The sequence below is a fragment of the Xenopus laevis genome, chromosome 2L (genome assembly GCF_017654675.1).
Source record: "Xenopus laevis strain J_2021 chromosome 2L, Xenopus_laevis_v10.1, whole genome shotgun sequence".
Lineage (NCBI taxonomy): Eukaryota > Metazoa > Chordata > Amphibia > Anura > Pipidae > Xenopus > Xenopus laevis.
The window spans coordinates 125612851-125632334 of record NC_054373.1 but is presented as its reverse complement, the minus strand read 5'-3'; the positions used below and the strand labels follow the sequence as shown (position 1 = coordinate 125632334).

The window sequence follows — 19484 nt, the reverse complement described above, 5'->3', positions numbered from 1 at the left end:
ATAATTTTATTTCTAAACCACTGTATACACATTGCCTTAGCTTTTGAGTCTGCAAATCATGACCTTTTTTGTAAATGAATATCCATTCTGCTAAATGTATTTTATTGTGTGATATTTACTCTGTTCAAAAAAAAAAAATACAAAAAAAAGTAGTGTGTTTTCTATTCCATTTCTCCCTTGTTTATTATGTGTATGTTTATTTGTTTTTGCAACAGGTCATAAAAACTTGCCGCAAAATGGGTATAAAAACAGTTGCTGTTCACAGTGATGTTGATTCAGCTGCCGTAAGTTTTCCACATTTATTTAAAGTATCACATTTTCAATATTTACATTGTTTTTTGGATTAAGGTATGTTGTGCATTAACTTCTTTAACTGCTCTTCTTTAAAGGCTCTTATGTGTGTTTGTGTTTGCATCAGTTAATAGTGTTACTCCAGCAGAATTCTGCACTGAAATCCATTTCTCAAAAGAGCAAACAGATTTTTTTATATTCAATTTTGAAATTTGACAAGGGGCTAGACATTTTGTCAATTTCCCAGCTGCCCCTGGTCATGTGACTTGTGCCAGCACTTTAGGAGAGAAATGCTTTCTGGCAGGCTGCTGTTTTTCCTTCTCAATGTAACTGAATGTGTCTCCGTGAGATATGGGGTTTTACTATTGAGTGCTTTTCTTAGATCTACCAGGCAGCTGTTATCTTGTGTTAGGGAGCTGTTATCTGGTTACCTTCCCATTGTTCTTTTGTTTGGCTGCTGGGGGGGGGGGGAAAGGGAGGGAGTGATATCACTCCAACTTGCAGTACAGAGTGATTGAAGTTTATCAGAGCACCAGTCACATGACTTGGGGCAGCTGGGAAATTGACAATACAGTATTACAGTATGTCTAGCCCCATGTCAGATTTCAAAATTGAATATAAAAAAATCTGTTCTTTTGAGAAATGGATTTCAGTGCAGAATTCTGATGGAGCAGCACTATTAATTGATTAATTTTGAATTTTTTTTTCCCCATGACAGTATCCCTTTAAATACATGATCCCAGTGGTATAACTTTGTAGTGTCAGACCCCCCCACCAGAAAATCTACTGAGGGGGCCCAGCTCAAACAGTCCCCTTCCCCTGGTCCCCCTGACACTGTTTTAAAGTTAAAGTAACCGTTCAGTGTTAAAATAAAAACTATGTAAATATATAAACTGTGCAAAATGAAAAATGTTTTTAATATAGTTAGTTAGCCAAAAATGTAATGTATAAAGGCTGAAGTTACCGGATGTCTAACATAATAGCCAGAACACTACTGCTTTTCAGCTCTATAACTCTGAGCTAGTCAGCGACTTAAAGGGGAGCCACATGGTACATATCTGTTCAGTGAGTTTGTAATTGATCCTCAGAATTCAGCTCAGATTCAAAAGCAACAGATATGACCCATGTGGCCGCACTCAAGTCTCTGATTGGTTACTGCCTGTTAACCAGGGTAACCAGTCAGTGTAAACCAGGAGTGCCCATACTTTACTAACAAGAGGTCTGCTTTTAGTGATGTTGTCCCTTTATGATCTACATCCATAATGTTGCTGTTAGCATTCTGTTCCATGGAAAAATATTACTTAAATATTATATTGCTTTATAAGAGAATATATAAAACTATATTACTATATTTAACAAACGCCTATTTCTAATGTGATCTTAACATAATTATCTGAATGAAAAGCATGAAATAGGAGGGTGATTTAGACAAGCTGTTTGTTGACAGTGTCTTGAGATCTACTGATCACCAACTAAAGGTTGGATGCAGCAGAATGCGCTGTCCAGCCCCCCCCTCGCAGCCGCGGGGTCTGCTGGATAGATAGTTACACCAGTGCACGGTCCATATATTTCTGCAGTTAGGGGTACCACAGCCCCTACACTGTCTTCTTATGTTGCTTATGTCCCTTTTCCTTGTGTCTATTGTACCTTCTGTCTTTCAATACTATTATCTGTCCTATAATTCTATCTCATCTTTTCACCTTTTTACATCCTTATTTGTCTATCCTGTACTTCTCTATGACTTCATCCTTATCCAACTTTTTTCTTCCACTCTTCATAGTCTCCCTGTAATCCCTTTCTCCACATTGGCCCCTATGCTGTTCTTCATTTCTCTTTACTTTCTTAAAACATTGACCATTTATATTTACATGGTGCATGTACGTTCTGCGTATTAGTCAGAGCCTGGTTTGAAATAAATACCTTTTTGTAACTTGTTACAAGAAATGTATATGTATATATATGCTTAGGGGGTGTATCTTAATAAATCACTGGATAACAAGATCAGGAGAAACTTAATTTGGTCTGGCAGCTGATAAATGAGGAAGTGATTGTACCTACAACTTCAAATAAGTATAGAGCCAGCCAATGTTTCACAAGAAATACACAGGGAATTTACTTTAAATTGATATAATAACCTTTTTCTCATCCTATAGCTATATGCAGCTCAATTAAGTCTGCTGTATGAAAATGAACTGATTGATAGACAGCCATGCACCATGTATAGATGCCCAAAAAGATTGTGTATTAGGACAAAATCTGCAATGTATAACATTTTGTAGTATTCCTGAAAATATGTGTATGAGTAATTTTAAATCTTTTCTACATTAAAAGAAAAAAAGTTTAATGGGTAGATTATGGAACTAAAAATTGGCTAGGGGAATAACCACCCTTTTTAGCTGTGATGCTGAATTTACGGTCTAGTGTTCATGGTGGGCTGGGGCTTAAAAAAAAAAAAAAAAAAAAAAAATGGAACATTTTGTCTTCTTTGGCACCCCTGAAACCCCAGCCATAGACACAGGAATTTTGAAGGCCCCATGCTTGCAGTAAGTTTACAATATCAGAGATAAAAGAATCTGAGGCGCCTCCTAGACTATTTGACCTTGATTAAACTAATTAAAACTGTGTGTATTAGAAGCAACTCTTGTTTTTCAAATGATCTGGTAACTTAAGAGTCCCACATAAAGAACCCTAAAGACTAAAACATCCTGTGAATTGCTGAAACTCTAGCTGTATGTTTGTGAAGATTCTAATTCATCCAGGTCATGGTATATCTATAGAAATAAGTCAGATCAACTGGACTTGCTGTGTTTTTTCCCTTGAATACCAAGATGTTGTGTAGATTTCCTGTAACCTGGTACAGCGATCCACTAGCATTGTTTACAGTTTTGGATTTTTGTGAATTTACTTCATTTCTGTTTTAGCATCCTGATATATAGATTATAGATTTCGAGAATATAAATTTCACAATATTCTTTAAAGTAATTTATCTTTCTATAGAAAATACAATTATTTAACATTTCACATTTGTTTACTTCTAAGTAGCATTACTGGATGAATGACCATTTTCTCCTCTTTAGAATACAAACGTGAATTTTAAATACTCCATTGTGACGTCAATTCTTAAAAGCTTAAACAAGATCAGCAAAAAGTTTATGTTAAGTGAAGAGTAGGTTAACGCTAATTGGATCTGAACAAAAAGTTATGGCATAAAGCAGTGAATGAGATGTAATTTTATTTGGCATTTTTAACACAGCAGGGGTTCTCTAGCCAGAGAATGTAATGAACTATAAAGGACTAGAAAAATCCCATGTGAATTCAACATAAATTATTGCAGGTCTTACAGAGTAAAAGATGAGTAATATTATTGATTTTTCTCTATTTGCATTCATTTTGAATTCTAATGAAAAATGACAATCTGTGCGGGTGTGTGCTGTGGGGCTGTTTTCCATCAGCAGGAACTGGGCATAAAATGCAGTTGGAATGGATGGTGCAACATACAGGACAGTACGAGGCAACTGTCTGCTAAAAAAAAATCTAAGGCTTGCACAAAAAATCATCTGACATTTGCACAGATTGCAAAAACAGGGCCAAACTAACATTGGAATGGCTCATGAACAAAATACAGATGTCCTGCCATGGCCCAGTCATATCCTTCATTTCAGGGCAGGTGGCACTGCTTGAAAATTAAGGTGCACAAGCCTCATATAATTAACCTGAACAATCTGGGGGTTCTGTTGTGTGTGAATATACAGTCATATTTAAAAGTGTGGGAACCCCTCTTAATTCTTTGGACTTTTGTTTATCATTGACTGAGCTTTCAAAGTAGCAACTAACTATAATTATACATAAATCATATTTATTTTATAATAAATATACAGTCTTTTTTTTTTTAATATTTTTTTTCTCTTTCAAAGCAGTCCTTTAGAGTGTTATCCTGCTATCCCCAAGGACTGAAACACAACCCTCTTTTATGTGCCTTAAAGAAGAACAAAAATGGTTTAAAGTGGCCAGTACTTTAATTAATAATACATTAAAAGCCAACATGTAACTAGCTGAATTAATGAGTTTTATTAAATCAATGTGATAATCCGTTAAAGTGCATACAGTGTCTTAATTAAAATGCAGTTAAGAGATGGATATCTCCTGATTCACGCTTAACTGATTTTACATTATATTCATGGCTCTTGTATCAAATATATATTGCACCCTTTCCCTGGCTACTATTTTTACTTTAGCTAAGATCAGTGTCTTAGTTTAATAAAATAAATAATAAAATAATTAAAAATAATATATTCACAATTTAGTATTAATTATTTTAAAGATGATGTTTACTTTTGAGCTAATTTTTAGTATGGTGTAGTGAGTTATAGTCTGAGATAATAAGCAAGTGGCTTTCATTTTTTTATTATGTGTGGTTTTTGAAGTATTTAGCTTTTTATTTAGCAGCTGTCCAGTTTGCAATTTCAGCAATCTGGTTCCTAGGGTCCAAACTACCATAGCAACCATGCATTGATTTGAATAAGAGACTGGAATATGAATAGGCGAGGGCCTGAACAGAAATTTAAGAAATCAAAAGTAGCAATAAAAAAAAAAATCTGTTGCTTTACAGAGCATTTGTTTTTTAGAAAACTGAAAAGAGTCCGAAGAAGGCAAATAATTCACAACTAAAAAAAAATAATGAAGACCAATTAAAAATTTACTTAGAATTTACCATTATGTAACATACTAAAAGTTAACTTAAAGGTAAGCCACCTCTTTAATTGTATGAGTTTATGCAAATGAAAAGGAAATGAATGACCCATAATATCTGTACCACCCACCCAAATTTTCCATGTGCCTCTATAGATCCTTTAAAACTTAGTTTTTATTGTTACTTTAAAATCAGTATGTCCAGAATATTTTAAATCTAACCCTGGTAGTGTCATTGAGGGAACTCGCTTTTCTGAGGGGAAAACTATAGTTTACCTAGGAAAACTATACATTGTTTTTTTCTGAGAAACTAAGCTTTCTAAATATGCCTTTTTCCACCTCTGCAAAAAGATTTATAGCGTTAAATACCAAAAAAAAATTAAAAATTCTTATTTTTCATAGTATATGAATTTATACAAGAAAAATATTTAATTTTACGCATGAAAATCCAACTGATTTGGAAAGCCTTATGTCTTTGGAACGTGCCAATACCAGATAGGTATAGTTTTAGGGAGATTTAGGACTTCTGTACAGCAAAAACTCCCTGCAGTATATTACTGAATTTTGAAAGCACTAAGGCAGAAACCGGCATACTTTAGATTCCAAGGCAAAAAAAAATCCTGAAACAGTAGCTTTACCCCAGAAAACCATATATTTGTGAAAATTACTCATTCTGTTGATTGCAAAATGGGTAACTATGTCTCTCTACTCCTAACTACCAAATATCAAAGCCCATTGTGCATAGGTTTACCAAAGTATCTGGCATTTAGAGACACCAATATGAAGTTAGCGCATCCACATTGTTTAGGACTTTACTCCAGCTACTGAAAAATCAACACATTGATTGCATTTTTTTGTCGGGTAAAAACACAGAAATATATGTTTACCCCCCCCCCCCAACCATATATTTTTGGAAAGACCACATTCTACTGAATCTAAAATGGGTACCCATGCCTTTCTGCTCCAAACTACTGAGTCGCAAGGCTTTCCCAAAATTGTCGGTTTTGGTGAAATATCTAAAAATTGCCTCAAAGCTTCAACTTTCCAGCATCATATCGCCCGTATATCATTATGTACCAAGAAAAAGCACCTAAACTATGATTGCCAGTTGTCCTCCAAACAGTTTGGTGCCCATTGTGCATGGGTTTACCAAAGTATCTTGCATTTAAAATTAAATTAGCGCATACAGATAGTCCTGTGGGTAACTTCAGCTAATAAAAAATCAACACCTTGACTGCAGTCACATGGCTTTCCCAAAAATGGCAGTTTTGTTGAAATTGCCTCAAAGCTTCAACTTTCCAGCATTGTATCATCCATGTATCATTACCAGCATAAAGCATCCTAAGTATGAATGCCAGGGGTCTACTAAACAGTTTGATACCCAATATACATAGATTTACAAAACTATGTGGCATACAGAGACCCCCAAATCCACTACAACATAAGACCCAATGAGACCCCCTAACCATATGGAGACCCTAGAAAACCATATTTTTTCTGAAAGTACACATTCTGATGAATCTAAAGCAGGTACATCTTTCTACTGCAAACTACCAAACTGCAAGCTATGCTAAACATAATGGTGTTTATGAAATTTCTGAAAATCATCACAAAGCTTTAAATTTACCTTATTATAAACCCCACATTTTGTAACGTACCTGCAAAAGGCATCCGAAATATGAATGCCAGGGGTGTACTGAACAGTTTGATGCCTGATATGAAAAGATTTACCAAACTAGGTGGCATACAGAGACCCCCAAATTAAAATAGTACATATGATTTTTCATGTATGACACTCTGACTGCTACAATACAAGCACCCGGAATGTGCATTATGCACCATAAGACCCCCTAATAGCAGGGAGACTGTAGAAAACCATATATTTTCCGAAAGTACGCATTCTTACAAATCTAAAACGGGTAAATACGTCTATTTTTACTGCAAACTACCAAACTGCAAAGCTATACTAAACATATGCTTTTTATGAAATTTCTAAAAATAGTCACAAAGCTTGCATTTTACCCCATTATATACCCCACATTTCATAACGTACCTGCAAAAGGCATCCTAAATATGAAAGCCAGGGGTCTACTAAACAGGTTGATGCCCAATATGCATAGATTTACCAAACTACTTTGCACACAGAGACCCCCAAATGGATATATAGCAGACACAATTTCCATGGGCAAAATGAAGTAACAAAGAACAGAGCGAAATGGTATAAAATCACTAAAATCCAACAAAACCACAAAAATGCTTTTTTTTTTTCCTGCCTAGTGTAATCAGCAGTCAGAATCAAAGTTTGAATTTTAGCATGGCCAAATAGGTTTTACGGATAGAAATAAGCGAACACCACCTTCGCAAAGCTGAAAATGTAATGAAATGGCTAAAAATGCACCAAAATCACCAAAATTGCAGTATAATCACCAAAATAACATACAAAAGGTATTGCGCAGTGCAATTAGCGAATACGCTATTCGCAATGGCAATAAAACAGTTTTTTCAGGCAAGAAAACAGACGATGCAATAATAATAAAAAAAAAGACAACAACATAGTGTAAAGCTGGCCATAGATGCAAAGATCTGGTCGTAGGAATCGAGGATTCGTATGATTTTCAGACCGTGCGTGGGGAGTCCTGACATTTTTCGTCTGGCGGAGATCGGTCGTTTGGTCGATCGGACAGTTTAAAAGATTTGTGTCGGCTGCGGGTAATATCTCTGCGTGTATTGCCGATCGTACCATTTTCAGAGGGAGACTCACTAGCTCTGTCGTGCTGTCGGGCAGAACATCGGCTGAGCTGTTCTTTTGTACTTTATTTAATCGGAATGGTTAGTGGCTGGTCTGGAGATGGGGAAGTCAGATCGTAAGATGATTTGTACGATTGGATCTTTGCGTCTGTGTGTACAATTGGCAGATTGCGTGTTGTGTGCATGAGCACCATTGCCTGTGCCTGCTGCTGCCTTTGGGGCCCTTGAGCGATCGCGCCTCAGGGGCCACTCGTTCCCCACCTAGGCTCGTTGCCTAGGGGCTGGGGAACAAGAAGGAAAGGAGCAAGCGACTTGAAAAGCCGATCCTCCGTTCCCTAACCCTTTAATTCTGCAGAACGTAGAATCTATGTTCCGTGGGACTTAAAGGGTTTATGGGGGAAACCAATTCTATGGAGTACTTGTAAAGGTCAAGAGGTTTTGAAATGACACTGTGATTTCAGCCAAAAACATAAATGTAAACAACAATTGAAACTGAAATAAAGGGGTGTGTGGCCTGAAGCTAGATGTGACGTGCGTGGCAAAGCTCCTCTCCCTGAGCCCCGGTTATCTTGTATTGGGCTACTGATCCTCTGTTAATTACAGCTCCAGAAGAAGTTCAGGGACAACCTTTACCCAAGAGGGTTATAATGGGGCAGAATAGAGCTCAGAAAAGGGCTTCTGTGGCAGCAGTGAAGTTGGGGAAATATGCCCGCGAGGAGAGGCAAGATGGCAGCGACTCACAACCCAGCGCTCCCTCCTCACCCTCTCCACCGGCCGAGGAGGAAACAACCTTGCTAGACATCCTACAGGAGCATCCACAGAGGCGAGCGCAATGCTAATAAATGCTAAAACTGATAAGATCAAATTAGATCTGTCCATAATACAGCAAGACCTGCGGAAAAGGACATTAGACAGAGAGTCGGGTGAGCGCTCTGGAGGATCTGTGTAGCCCACTGCCGGAGCAGTTGCGGGAGGTGCAGAAACACGCTTGCAACAACTGCGCAAAGGCTGACAACCTGGAGAAACGTCTCCGCCGCAATAACCTCCGGTTTGTGGGTTTTGCAGAGAAGGCAGAGGGCACCAAACCAGAGGCCTTCGTTGAGGCCTGGCAGGAGAAGGTGTTTGGGGGTGAAAACCTATCATCGGCATTCGCAGTCGAGAGGGCCCACCGGGTCCTGTCAAGACAGGCCCCGCCGAGGCCCCTCATCGCCAGGCTACTTAATGCCAGAGAGACCGCGATGCAATTCTGGCAATGGCGTGCACGAAAGAGGCAATCCGATTTCAGTCAGCATCCATTTCCATCTACGCTGATTACTCAGCAGAAGTCCAGCGGTAACGGGCAAAGTTCCTGGACGTTAAGAAGGGGGTGAGACTGGCCAAGATGATCTATGCGATGCTCTACCCTGCTCGCCTGCGGATTACAGTCAACGGCACTTCGCATTTCTTCATATCTCCGAGGGAGGCTGATGCATTTTTGGATGCTAACAATATACCACCAATATAACTTCGCGGAGGACCCGGAGTGGGCAAGTTCTGGATTCCAGCCATGCTCTTGAAAGCTGTTGTAAGTCCCCTATGGTATTGTTACTCTTATTCTGGATCACCTAAGAGCATAATCCCCGTTGTTGTTACCTCTTTGTTTTTCCCTTTTGTTCTGTACTGTTTTCAAATAGCCCAAGGACGCGGCAACGGTTGGGCGCCAGTTGGCATGTCTTTTTTCTTTTTATGCATACACTATACGTTCAAGCTCTGGGGAGCAACAAGTGTAGCTTAACCAAGTCACTGAAGCTGCCAGATCACTGCTCAGGAGGGAGATGTGGCGCCACTGCTTTGTGGTTTTTGTGCGCGCTACAATATTTCATCACGGTCCGAGACTGGACTAAGTTTTTGGAGCCACTCCACTTTATTGGTTATGGGAATGAATTCTCCCCCCAGTTGGGGTTGGGGTGGAAGGGGTTGGGGTTGGGGTGGAAGGTGGGGTTGGTGGGATGTACAGGTGCCTAAATCACCCATGGGAATACACCAAATGTTTGAAACTGTACATCCAATGTTGTATGTTTAAGCTGTTTAGCATTGCTCAGAAAGGTTCTTGTGGTAAAGGGAGGACAGGGCGAGAGTTTACAGGTAACAATTCCTTCCCTAAAGTAAAATGGCTTTATTTGTAACCAGCTGGAATGTGCGGGGGCTAAACTGCTCTATTAAGCGTAGGCTAGTAATGGACTTCTTAAAGGTGCACAAAACTTCCATCTCATTCCTGCAAGAAATGCACCTCACCTGGGCCACGGTTAGGGCACTAAAAAGGCCCTGGGTGGGGTGGCTCTATCACGCCCCATACTCCACGCACTCCTCTGGAGTCTCCATTCTGATAAACAGGGCGGTACCATTTAGATTTGGGTTGCTCAAGACAGATGGTAAAGGCAGATTTATATTTCTCCACTGTTATATTTATGCCTGCGAACTGTTACTGGTTAACATTTATATCCCACCCCCTTTTGTAGTTGAGGTGCTGCATATTGGTGGACCACCTGACTCAATTTCCGCATGCAATGGTGGTGGTGGCGGGCAACTTCAATGAAGTGTTATCCCCTTCTGGGACTCACTACAGTCATTCCTAAGAAACACCATTTCAGCAGAGATAATGGCATATAAGCAACAGTCACTACTGTCACAACAAGCGCTGGATTCTCGCAGTTAGACTCTCTAGCAGCCTTAAACACCACGGCTGAGAATCTGCAAGCTTTGAGGGAGGCTCAGGAGAGGTACTTGCAACACTTTAGGCAAACAGCTCTGAGTAAACATAATTTTTCAAAAATCTATTTATTTGAGCATGGTGAGAGACCAGGTCGCCTGGTTGCTCTTTTAGCAAAAACCCACAACTCTCCCCCCTCCATCCCAGCCTTGAAGGACCCGCAGGGAGTGCTACACACAGAGCCAGACAAACTTAAGGGGTTATTAGTGGACTTTTATAGAGATATGTACCTTTCTAAATCACAGTTAGAAATTGTGCAATTTCTCAACCCATTAGACCTCCCTGTATTACAGGTGGATTTTAGGGAATTTATGGATTCTAAGATCACTGCGCAGGAGATACAGGAAGCCATAGACTCTTTTCTCCTAGGGAAGGCCTCCGGGTCGGACGGCATCCCAATTGAGCTCTATAAGAGACATCCTGGGCTCTTATGCCCCTTGCTCCTACACTTATATGAGGAGGCTCTGGAGGCAGGTTTCTTTTCCCCAGTCTATGTACGAAGCAGCTATCATCCTCTTACCGAAACAGGGTAAGGACCCCCAGCAGAGTCCTTTAGGCCAATTTCATTGTTGACAGCAGACCTTAAAGTGTTGACAAGGAGGTTGGGGAAAGTCATAACACAGTTGGTTAACCCGGATCAGGTAGAGTTTATTCCTAACAAGACCACAGCTCTCAACATGCTTAGTCTTAAATCTGCAGGCCCCTCAAGGGTGCTAGGGCTATTGCGGCCTTGGACATAGCGAAAGCTTTCGACGCGGTCGAGTGGCCCTACTTGTGGCAAGTCATGGCCAAGATGGGATTTGGTCCCAGGTTTATAGACATGGTTAAACTGCTATACAGATATACAGGGTTTCCATTTGGCATGGCACTGCAAAAAAATGCTGACTACACACTGGTTTACTTGGGGGACAGGGGCGCTTCCCTAGAGGCACTGACTCAATTGACGGAGATCTTTGGTTACATCAAAGGTTTAAAAACAAATGCATCAAAGTCCAACCTGTTCTTGCTGGATGAATTACGGCAAGGGGAATCCGTACAGGGCTGTCCCCTCCAAATAACGAATAGGTTCACTTATCTTGGGGTTAAAGTCACATTACCCATCTCCAAGTATATAGAAGAGAACGTAGACCCGCTAGTATTGTGGGTACAGAACAAATGCAAAAAATGGGGGTCTCTTCCGATTGGCCCTGCTGGGAAGATTCACCTGGTCAAAATGTACATTCTGGCTAAGCTGCTATATTCTGGGGCACTTTCCCACCCGTATACCTAAAAAATGGTTTACCAAGCTGAATGCTATATTGGGGACGTTTATTTGGGGGAGCCTCTAGAGCTAGGCTCAGCCTTCCCGGACCTGTTCCTCTACTATGTACCAGCCCAGTTGTCCCACATCTCTTCTATGATTCACGAGTAACTGTCCCCCGCTGCTGTTCCGTCTGTGGGAGTCAGTAGCAGGATTCCCGGGCTCCCCCTTGCTGTAATTACTGGTCAAGAAGCCCAGCAAGAGTTCCTCCGCTCTGGTCCTACATCAATCTGTAGTGTTGCAGCAAGCCCACCAGATAGTCGGCTTCAGGAACTACCTACCCCAGACTCCACTATGGGGGAATGCAGAGTTCCCCTACCTGCTCTTGAGCACCCCCCCGAAAATATGGGAGACTCTCTCGATTACTTCTATAGGGGATGTGTGGGGGGAAGGCCAGGTGATCCCAATGCAAACACTACAAATCTCCAGACAGTGGTTTATGCATCACAAACTAAGGATGGCCTTGAAAAAACAGTGTGTTAAAAAGCCAATCACTTGGGGGAGTCACCAATAGTAGATATTTTACTAAGTAATAAACAGAAGGGTATGATAGCCACTCTATACAAACAGCTCCACAAACCACTACATCAGGACCCAGAACTCCCGGCTAGGGCAAGATGGGAGGAGGATGTGGGAGCTACAGATGGGCAATGGGTTACGATCCTGGGTACACCACTGCTGGTCTCTCTGTCCCAGAGGCACAGGTTGGTGCAACTCTACTTCATCCACAGGGCGTATTTTACAATGCACAGGTTGTATGTTATGAAGGTGGTGCCATCACCATTGTGCGTTAGATGTGGGACGGAGGTTGCTACCCTGCTGCACACGGTTTGGGCTTGTACGGCTTTACAACAGTATTTGCAGGAGGTGATAGCTTGGTTAACTAATGCCATTCCGGGGTGGAGTGCGGCTGGAGTTAGATCCTGTTTGTTGAACCTGGACATGGACACTTATTTGGACAAATTCACCAGGATCTTTATTTTAAAGGCTCTATTTCAGGCACGAAAAGTGGTAACTCTGCACTGCCGTCTATTAAGAAATGGCATATGGCTATGGACAATGTGGCTGCAATTCAAAGAGCTGCGTTAGAGAGGAAGGGTCAGCTACTTAAATACGTGCAAATTTGGCGCCTCTGGACGGGTATTTTGGACTGCACTCCACCCCAGCAGGCAGGGCGTGTGTAGGGGCCTAATGCTGTATACCCCACCTCAGATTTTCAGTCGTCTCGTGTGTGCTGGGTGACCAAGGTAAACATTGGTCCTAGGGTTATATATCTTGGGATGTACCTTGCATGTTAAACGGTATACTGTTTTCAACCCCTGTCTGTTACTGTTACCATTTATTTTTTCGAATAAAAACCTTTTCTGAGCAAAAAAAGAAAAAACTGAAATAAAGACCAGGTTTAGAAATATAACATGGCTAAACTAGAATAAAACATATTTGTCTTTATTTGCCAGTTGCCATTGGCAACTGGCAAATAAAGACAAATATGTTTTATTCTAGTTTAGATTAAAGATTTAATTAGGAATCATTGCACAATTTTTGCAGTTTTCTTCTTAATTAAAGAGACCTGATTTATTTTTGTTAGGTAGCAGTTCAAGCATACTGGGTGGATCTCATCCCCCTCTCTTTATTTAATTGATTAGGCTTGTGAATGCTGGTTTCTGCTAGAGAGAGTGGGACTCAGTTAACCTCCTGTTGTGCTGTGTCTGTCAGGAAAATATTTACACCAATATCAATTTCAGTGGATGTGGAATTTTATTGTTAATCTGGTCTGGAGCAAGAAAACTCTTCCTGCCCGCTTGTATACATTGCTTTAACATGGATTAATAAAGACGAATTTCTATTCTACATTTTTTCCTGGTTGCCACCCCTTTGCCTGTATCTCATAAGATGAGTGCTCAATGCCGTACCAGACCGGCACTTCGTTTTCGGCGACTGGAAGTTGCATCTACCCCCCTGTAACGGCGTTCTCCACGACTGTTCTGGATTATTGTGCTTCATATATATAAAGAAATTGGTTTAGCCTGATGGCAAATGAGCAATAGAAATAACGATGGTCAGTTTGTGACTGTGCCTTTTGTGAATTATATATTATATTGCGTAATATGTAACCTTGCTCAAAATATTTTGTACTGAAATTATTCACATTGAAGTTAACTTTTAGTTTGTTATAGAATGGTTATTTCTAAGCAACTTTTCACAGTTTTTATAGTTTTTAAATTATTTGCTGCCTCCTTCTGATTCTTTCCAGCTTTCAAATGGGGGTCACTGACCCTATCTAAATAAACAATGGTCTGTAACGCTACACATTTATTGTTATTGTTAATCTTTCTGTTCAGATCCTCTCCTATTCATATTCCAGTATTTTATTCAAATCAGTGCATGGATGCTACACTAATTTTGACCCTATTAACTGGATTTCTTAAACCACAAACTGGAGAGCTGCTGAATTAAAAGCTAAATAATTCAAATACCATGAGTCATAAAAAAAAATGAAAACTGATTGCAAGTTGTTTTAGAATATCACTCTCTAAATGATACTTAAAGTTCATTTAAAAGTGAACAACCCCTTTAAGAGCATTTAAGAAGAGGTTACTGCATATTAGGAATTAATATTTTCTCCCTGTCACCACATTTACTCTGTATGCCCATGGGGTAGGATTTAGTGTAGGACAGAAATTATATTTGTCCTAGGCCCCCACAAGGAAGAGTATTCCAAATATTATAATAGGCTTATATTTTGCAGCATTTGCTATATGTGTTTATATACATGGGATATATAGTTTGCAGTCCTACATCTATTGCTTTGTAATGCTCTGCACCTTTCAAGAATTCTATTAGGAGTTTCTGGGAGTTGTGTTTCAATGACTGCTAAAGGGTGGGCGGTTGGACTTCTCCGATTTAGATTTTTTCACCAGTCAGAATGGGGTGACAGGCTTGCTGGACTTTGAATCATTGGACACAAAATATGAAAATATAGCCTTTTTTAACATAAAGAACATAAGAACACGTGTTGACTACAGAAATTATTTTTTTAAAACATTGTATCTTTAACACAAAGATGCATTTTTCTTTCCTACTCCCACTGTAGAAATTGTGAGCGTTAATGTTTCTCTGGATTTGAAGTGGCAGGGGCAGGGCTTTGGAGCTTTGTGGGACAGCTGTGGTGCCCAGCAGGATTGGCCTTTCTGTACAAATTCAATTCATGTCCATGGGTCCAGTGAGAAAATGAGATTCTGCAGACACAGACTTGCAAGGCACAATTACATTTAATAATGGCTAAACCTGAGCACTTGAGATGTAATTATGGCAAGATTGCACTGATTTGTCATATAGGGGGTCTATTAGTTTCCAGGAATCTGGTATTGTTTTGGTTTTTTTCTCATTTGATTTTATTATATTCCTATATTCATTTTAAAAACACACTTCTTCAAAGACTCTTCAATCTTTTAATGCATGCATTTTAGATATTAACCAAATCTAAATCTGAATATTTCCTGGGTTATTTATAGTTTGTTTATTTTTTTTTTAGAAATATATAATGTTTTACAGTCATGCACCAGGACATTGACGTATTGTATTTACATAAAACCTTCTGTAGCAGAGGCATATTGAGTCCTTTTGCTGCCTGAGACCAAGAAGCCATGCCACCATTGACCCACTCCTCATTAACTGCCCTCCTTCTTGAGCTATTGCATGAGGAGGGGGTTGCTATTTGGGAAGAGCATACTCCTACACTTAAAGCAGAAGGAAAGCTACCGAAGCAGTTTATTGCCAATAGATTAGCCTCAATAGTGCAAGCTATAAAACTATATTTTTCTCAAGAATGCTTTACCATACCGGAGTAAACCTCTTTAGAAGCTCTCTCTGTTTGTTTAGGATAGCAGTTGTTTCTCCCTGCTCACTCATAGCTCTGGGCTCAGATTACAGCAGGGAGGGTAGGAGGAAGGTGGAAAAGGGTGGGAGAGAGGAGCAAACTGAGCATGCTCAAGTCATAGCCCTGGAGGTTTAAGCTGAAAACAGGAAGTCCATGTATACACAATAGAAGAAAAGAAATGTGGTGTTTCTTTTGACAGAGGACGTGTAGCAGCACTACTTTGAGTGTTTACTAGTGTATTTATATAGACCTTTATGATAAAGCTTACTTAATTTTAGCCTTTCCTTCTTCTTTAAACAGCTCATTCTCTTCACTCATGTTTTGATCTTCCAGATACATTTTAGGTAAATGCCACCTACAGCACATTTTTCACCATGTCTTGTGGCATAAGTGCCCTTGGTTTGAGTTCTAAAACATGAACTGTAAATTCCTGTATGAGGTACTGAAATGTGCTTAAACACACAAACTTTGCAGCAAAGAGTATGTTGTTTCATAATATAATTTAATAATCATTGAGCGCTAATAATCCAAAACTGCTGTGCTTGACAGTTTGAATCCATTTATGTTTTAACATGAGGATGTTGGGTTTAGTAGTAATAAATGAAATGAAAACAGAAAAATAGATTATGGAAGGAGATGGTGAGAACATTCTGTAGTGACTCATTTTGCCTCTAACATAACTCTTTCCTCTGTACAGAGGTATAACTAAACATGGACTTTATAAGGGGTAGAGGGCTCCTTATGCTCCTCATGTTAGCCACACGTTTGATACACGTGTGGTATATATTAGCAACTATATTTTTTTTGTTATATTTGTCCCCAAAATTATGATTTAAAATGGTTATCATCCTGCTTTTCTGTACACTCACACATAATTCAGCTTGCATTTTGGCAATTTCTAATATGTAAAAGAAATGAATCTGTATTTCATTTGAAGACTGGTGAAAATCTTTGCTGACTGCCATGTTAAACTTTGAAAGCCTGCTGTTCTCTATATCTGGTTCCTGGTGTGTATTGTACTCTTTGCCTGAGGATCTAGTAATGAGACTGAGTGGTGTCTTGCATTAGCTCTTGTGGTTGACTGACAGAGAATTGATGTGAATCATCATTTATCAAGATATTCTCATGCTTACCCCTGATAATTTCTCCCTGCTGTCTAGGGAGATGGAGTAGACAGCTATGACTTTTTGATGTTGAAGCAATTAGTGTTTGTAGTTTTACAGCTGAACAAACTGGAAGCTAATGATCAGATAAATTAAGATGGAGTACATTAGTGTCAACTGAAGTGTGAAGACCCCAACAAAATGCTGCCTATGTTAGCATATAGTTTACTGCTGGTCTAACTAGAAGATAGTTATTTAGACATTCTCTTGAAAGAAGTAAGCGTCTAGTTGACTATTTTTTTTGTATTATGCTGCAGAAATAAATAGATGGCTTATTTTTTTTGTTTATGGCCCTGTATACAATTCTAATGTGATACAAATGGCACCCAAGATGCCTAGGTTCAAATATATGTTATTAAAATGCACACATATTATTTGAAATTGCAGTGGTAACTACAAACCTTTCTAAAACTCTCTTTTTATGCACTCATTTGAATACACAATCAATTAAACAACTTCTCATCAAGGGTTGAGGTACATTTTTTGAAATAAAGTACCTTAATATTTATCACTCTCTGTAATATATGCTTTGCAGAATCACATTTTATTGCTTAATGTCTTTAAAATCATATGTGATAAATTTATTATAGTAAGTATAATTATGAACTTATTATCCCCTTGTTTAGACAATTCGTTTTATCATCACAATTCCTCGAATTGCATAGTTATTGCAAAGTTAATCAGCAATAAAAACTTATATAGAAGCCATTATAGAGAAAAGACCACCTATGTTTGTTCTTGTATGTGGCAGATATTGTTGATTGCCTGATGTTACTTGGCCTTTAATGTCTTTATACGGTCATAAGTTATTAAAAAAAAAGTGCACAGCTCTCCATTTAAAAGTAAATTTTAGGAAGTTGTTCTAACGATAAACTTTTATAAGGAGAGTGCTGGAGTACAGTATACAGTATATTTGTAAAATCACATTTAGCAGCGATTGTGTTTCCAGTATAAAGCATCTTAAAGAGATACTGACACCAGAAATTTAAATTTTTTGTATCTATCATAACCTTGTCTTTGCATGCTATTTATAATTTTGCCATAAAAGTTTGCTTTTACATTACTTATCTGATCCCCCATGTTTCTCTATGAGGGAGCTGCCATGACAAGTGAGAAGGGGCAGTCAGGTTGACAAAACAGTCAGGTTTTAGAGCTTCAGGTAACAATTACTTAAAAAAAACAGTGAAAAATGATCAACATGACCTATAGGTAACTTTTAATGTGCATTAATATTTTGAAGAGTAGTTTTTTAGTGTCGGTATCACTTTAATAACCATTACTGTTCCAATACAGAGCATCCTATATCGAGACCTGGTCTAGTTATGAAAAAAAATGAAAGGTGTGGAAACCAAGTGTGCTGTTATTGATAGACTTTGTTTCATTTGACTATGCCAAACACCAAGGGGGTTATTTATCAAAGGTCAAATGTTAGAGTATTTCTTACCTCAAATGAACTTGTGGAATCATATGTTATTAAAAAAACCTGAATGTGAAAGACCTGGTTCTGCGAGTTCTAGTCCCGCGACCCAAAAACTTGTATTGGTCGAGTTTTCGTGAAAAAAAATTGTAATCGCTCAAATCATTCATGTTTTCATGCAATACCCTCAGAAAAAACTCGAACACAGGCAGGCTATTAACTGGTTCAAGGGACCTCTGACAGTGACTTCTCCATAACCATAGAAGGTGTATTTTCAGATTCAAGGTATTACACAGGGTCGGGGTATAACAAATCTCGAATTTTCAAGGTTTTTTTAAAATGTGAGTTTTGACCAAAAAAATATAACTCAAAAACTTGAAAAAAACAACTCGAACTTAATAAATCTGCCCTTAAATGTAGAATAGTCTGCCTGCATACTTTATATATATATATATATATATATATATATATATATATATATATATATATATATATATATATATATATATATATATATATATATATAATCAATCAATTCAATAATTATTTTTCTTTATTGTCAATCTCAGTTCGTTGATGAGCTGTCTCCAGCAAACTTTGAAAATCTGGGATATTTCCAACAAGAAATTACATTTGAGCTCCCCCTTTTGCCCTGCAGCTCCTATATTTGGTAACCCTCAATTTACCCCAGGCCTACAGGCCTCACGTTTCCGGTGGTGGTTGGACCATGGAATTTGGGCTATGGGTCAATTATGCTCTTCCTTGGGCCCACTTTCCCTTCAGCAGGTTCGTGATAAGTTTTCTGTTCCAACTAGTGAAAGTTTTCGGTTGCAACAAATCCTCCACTTTATACGGTTTCAATGGAGCCATGGGGAAAACATGAATGTTCCCATGACCTTTTTTGAAAGGTGGTGTCTTCACTCCCCTAGATTGTGCAAATCGGTGTCATGCCTCTATAGTAGGTTTTTTGAATCCCACCAGCCTCTGGAGCTACCCTATATACAGGCTTGGCATAGGGACCTATCTAAAGAATTATCTCTAGAACAGTGGGAGCGAGTCTGGTCCACAACTAAGAGGTCTTCTAATAACATCTCCTTGCAGGAAGCCAATTATAAGGTACTTTTTAGGTGGTACCTAGTCCCAGCGCGTATAGCGAAATTTTCCCCCACTGCAGATCCCCGGTGTTTCAGAGGCTGTGGGGAAATGGGCACGATGTTTCATATATGGTGGACCTGTTCGGGTGCCCG

At 39.1% G+C, this 19484-nt stretch overlaps 1 protein-coding gene across 2 annotated transcripts in view; it reads left to right on the top strand.

Moving 5' to 3' along the window:
- The window catches only part of pcca.L (propionyl-CoA carboxylase subunit alpha L homeolog), a 261425-nt gene that overhangs the window by 28963 nt on the left and 212978 nt on the right, over nucleotides 1-19484 (top strand). For both annotated transcript variants that reach the window (XM_041582406.1, XM_041582407.1), the window contains exon 4: nucleotides 216-284. In XM_041582406.1, the coding sequence (XP_041438340.1) occupies nucleotides 216-284 (69 nt within the window). The remainder of the gene's footprint in view (nucleotides 1-215; nucleotides 285-19484) is intronic.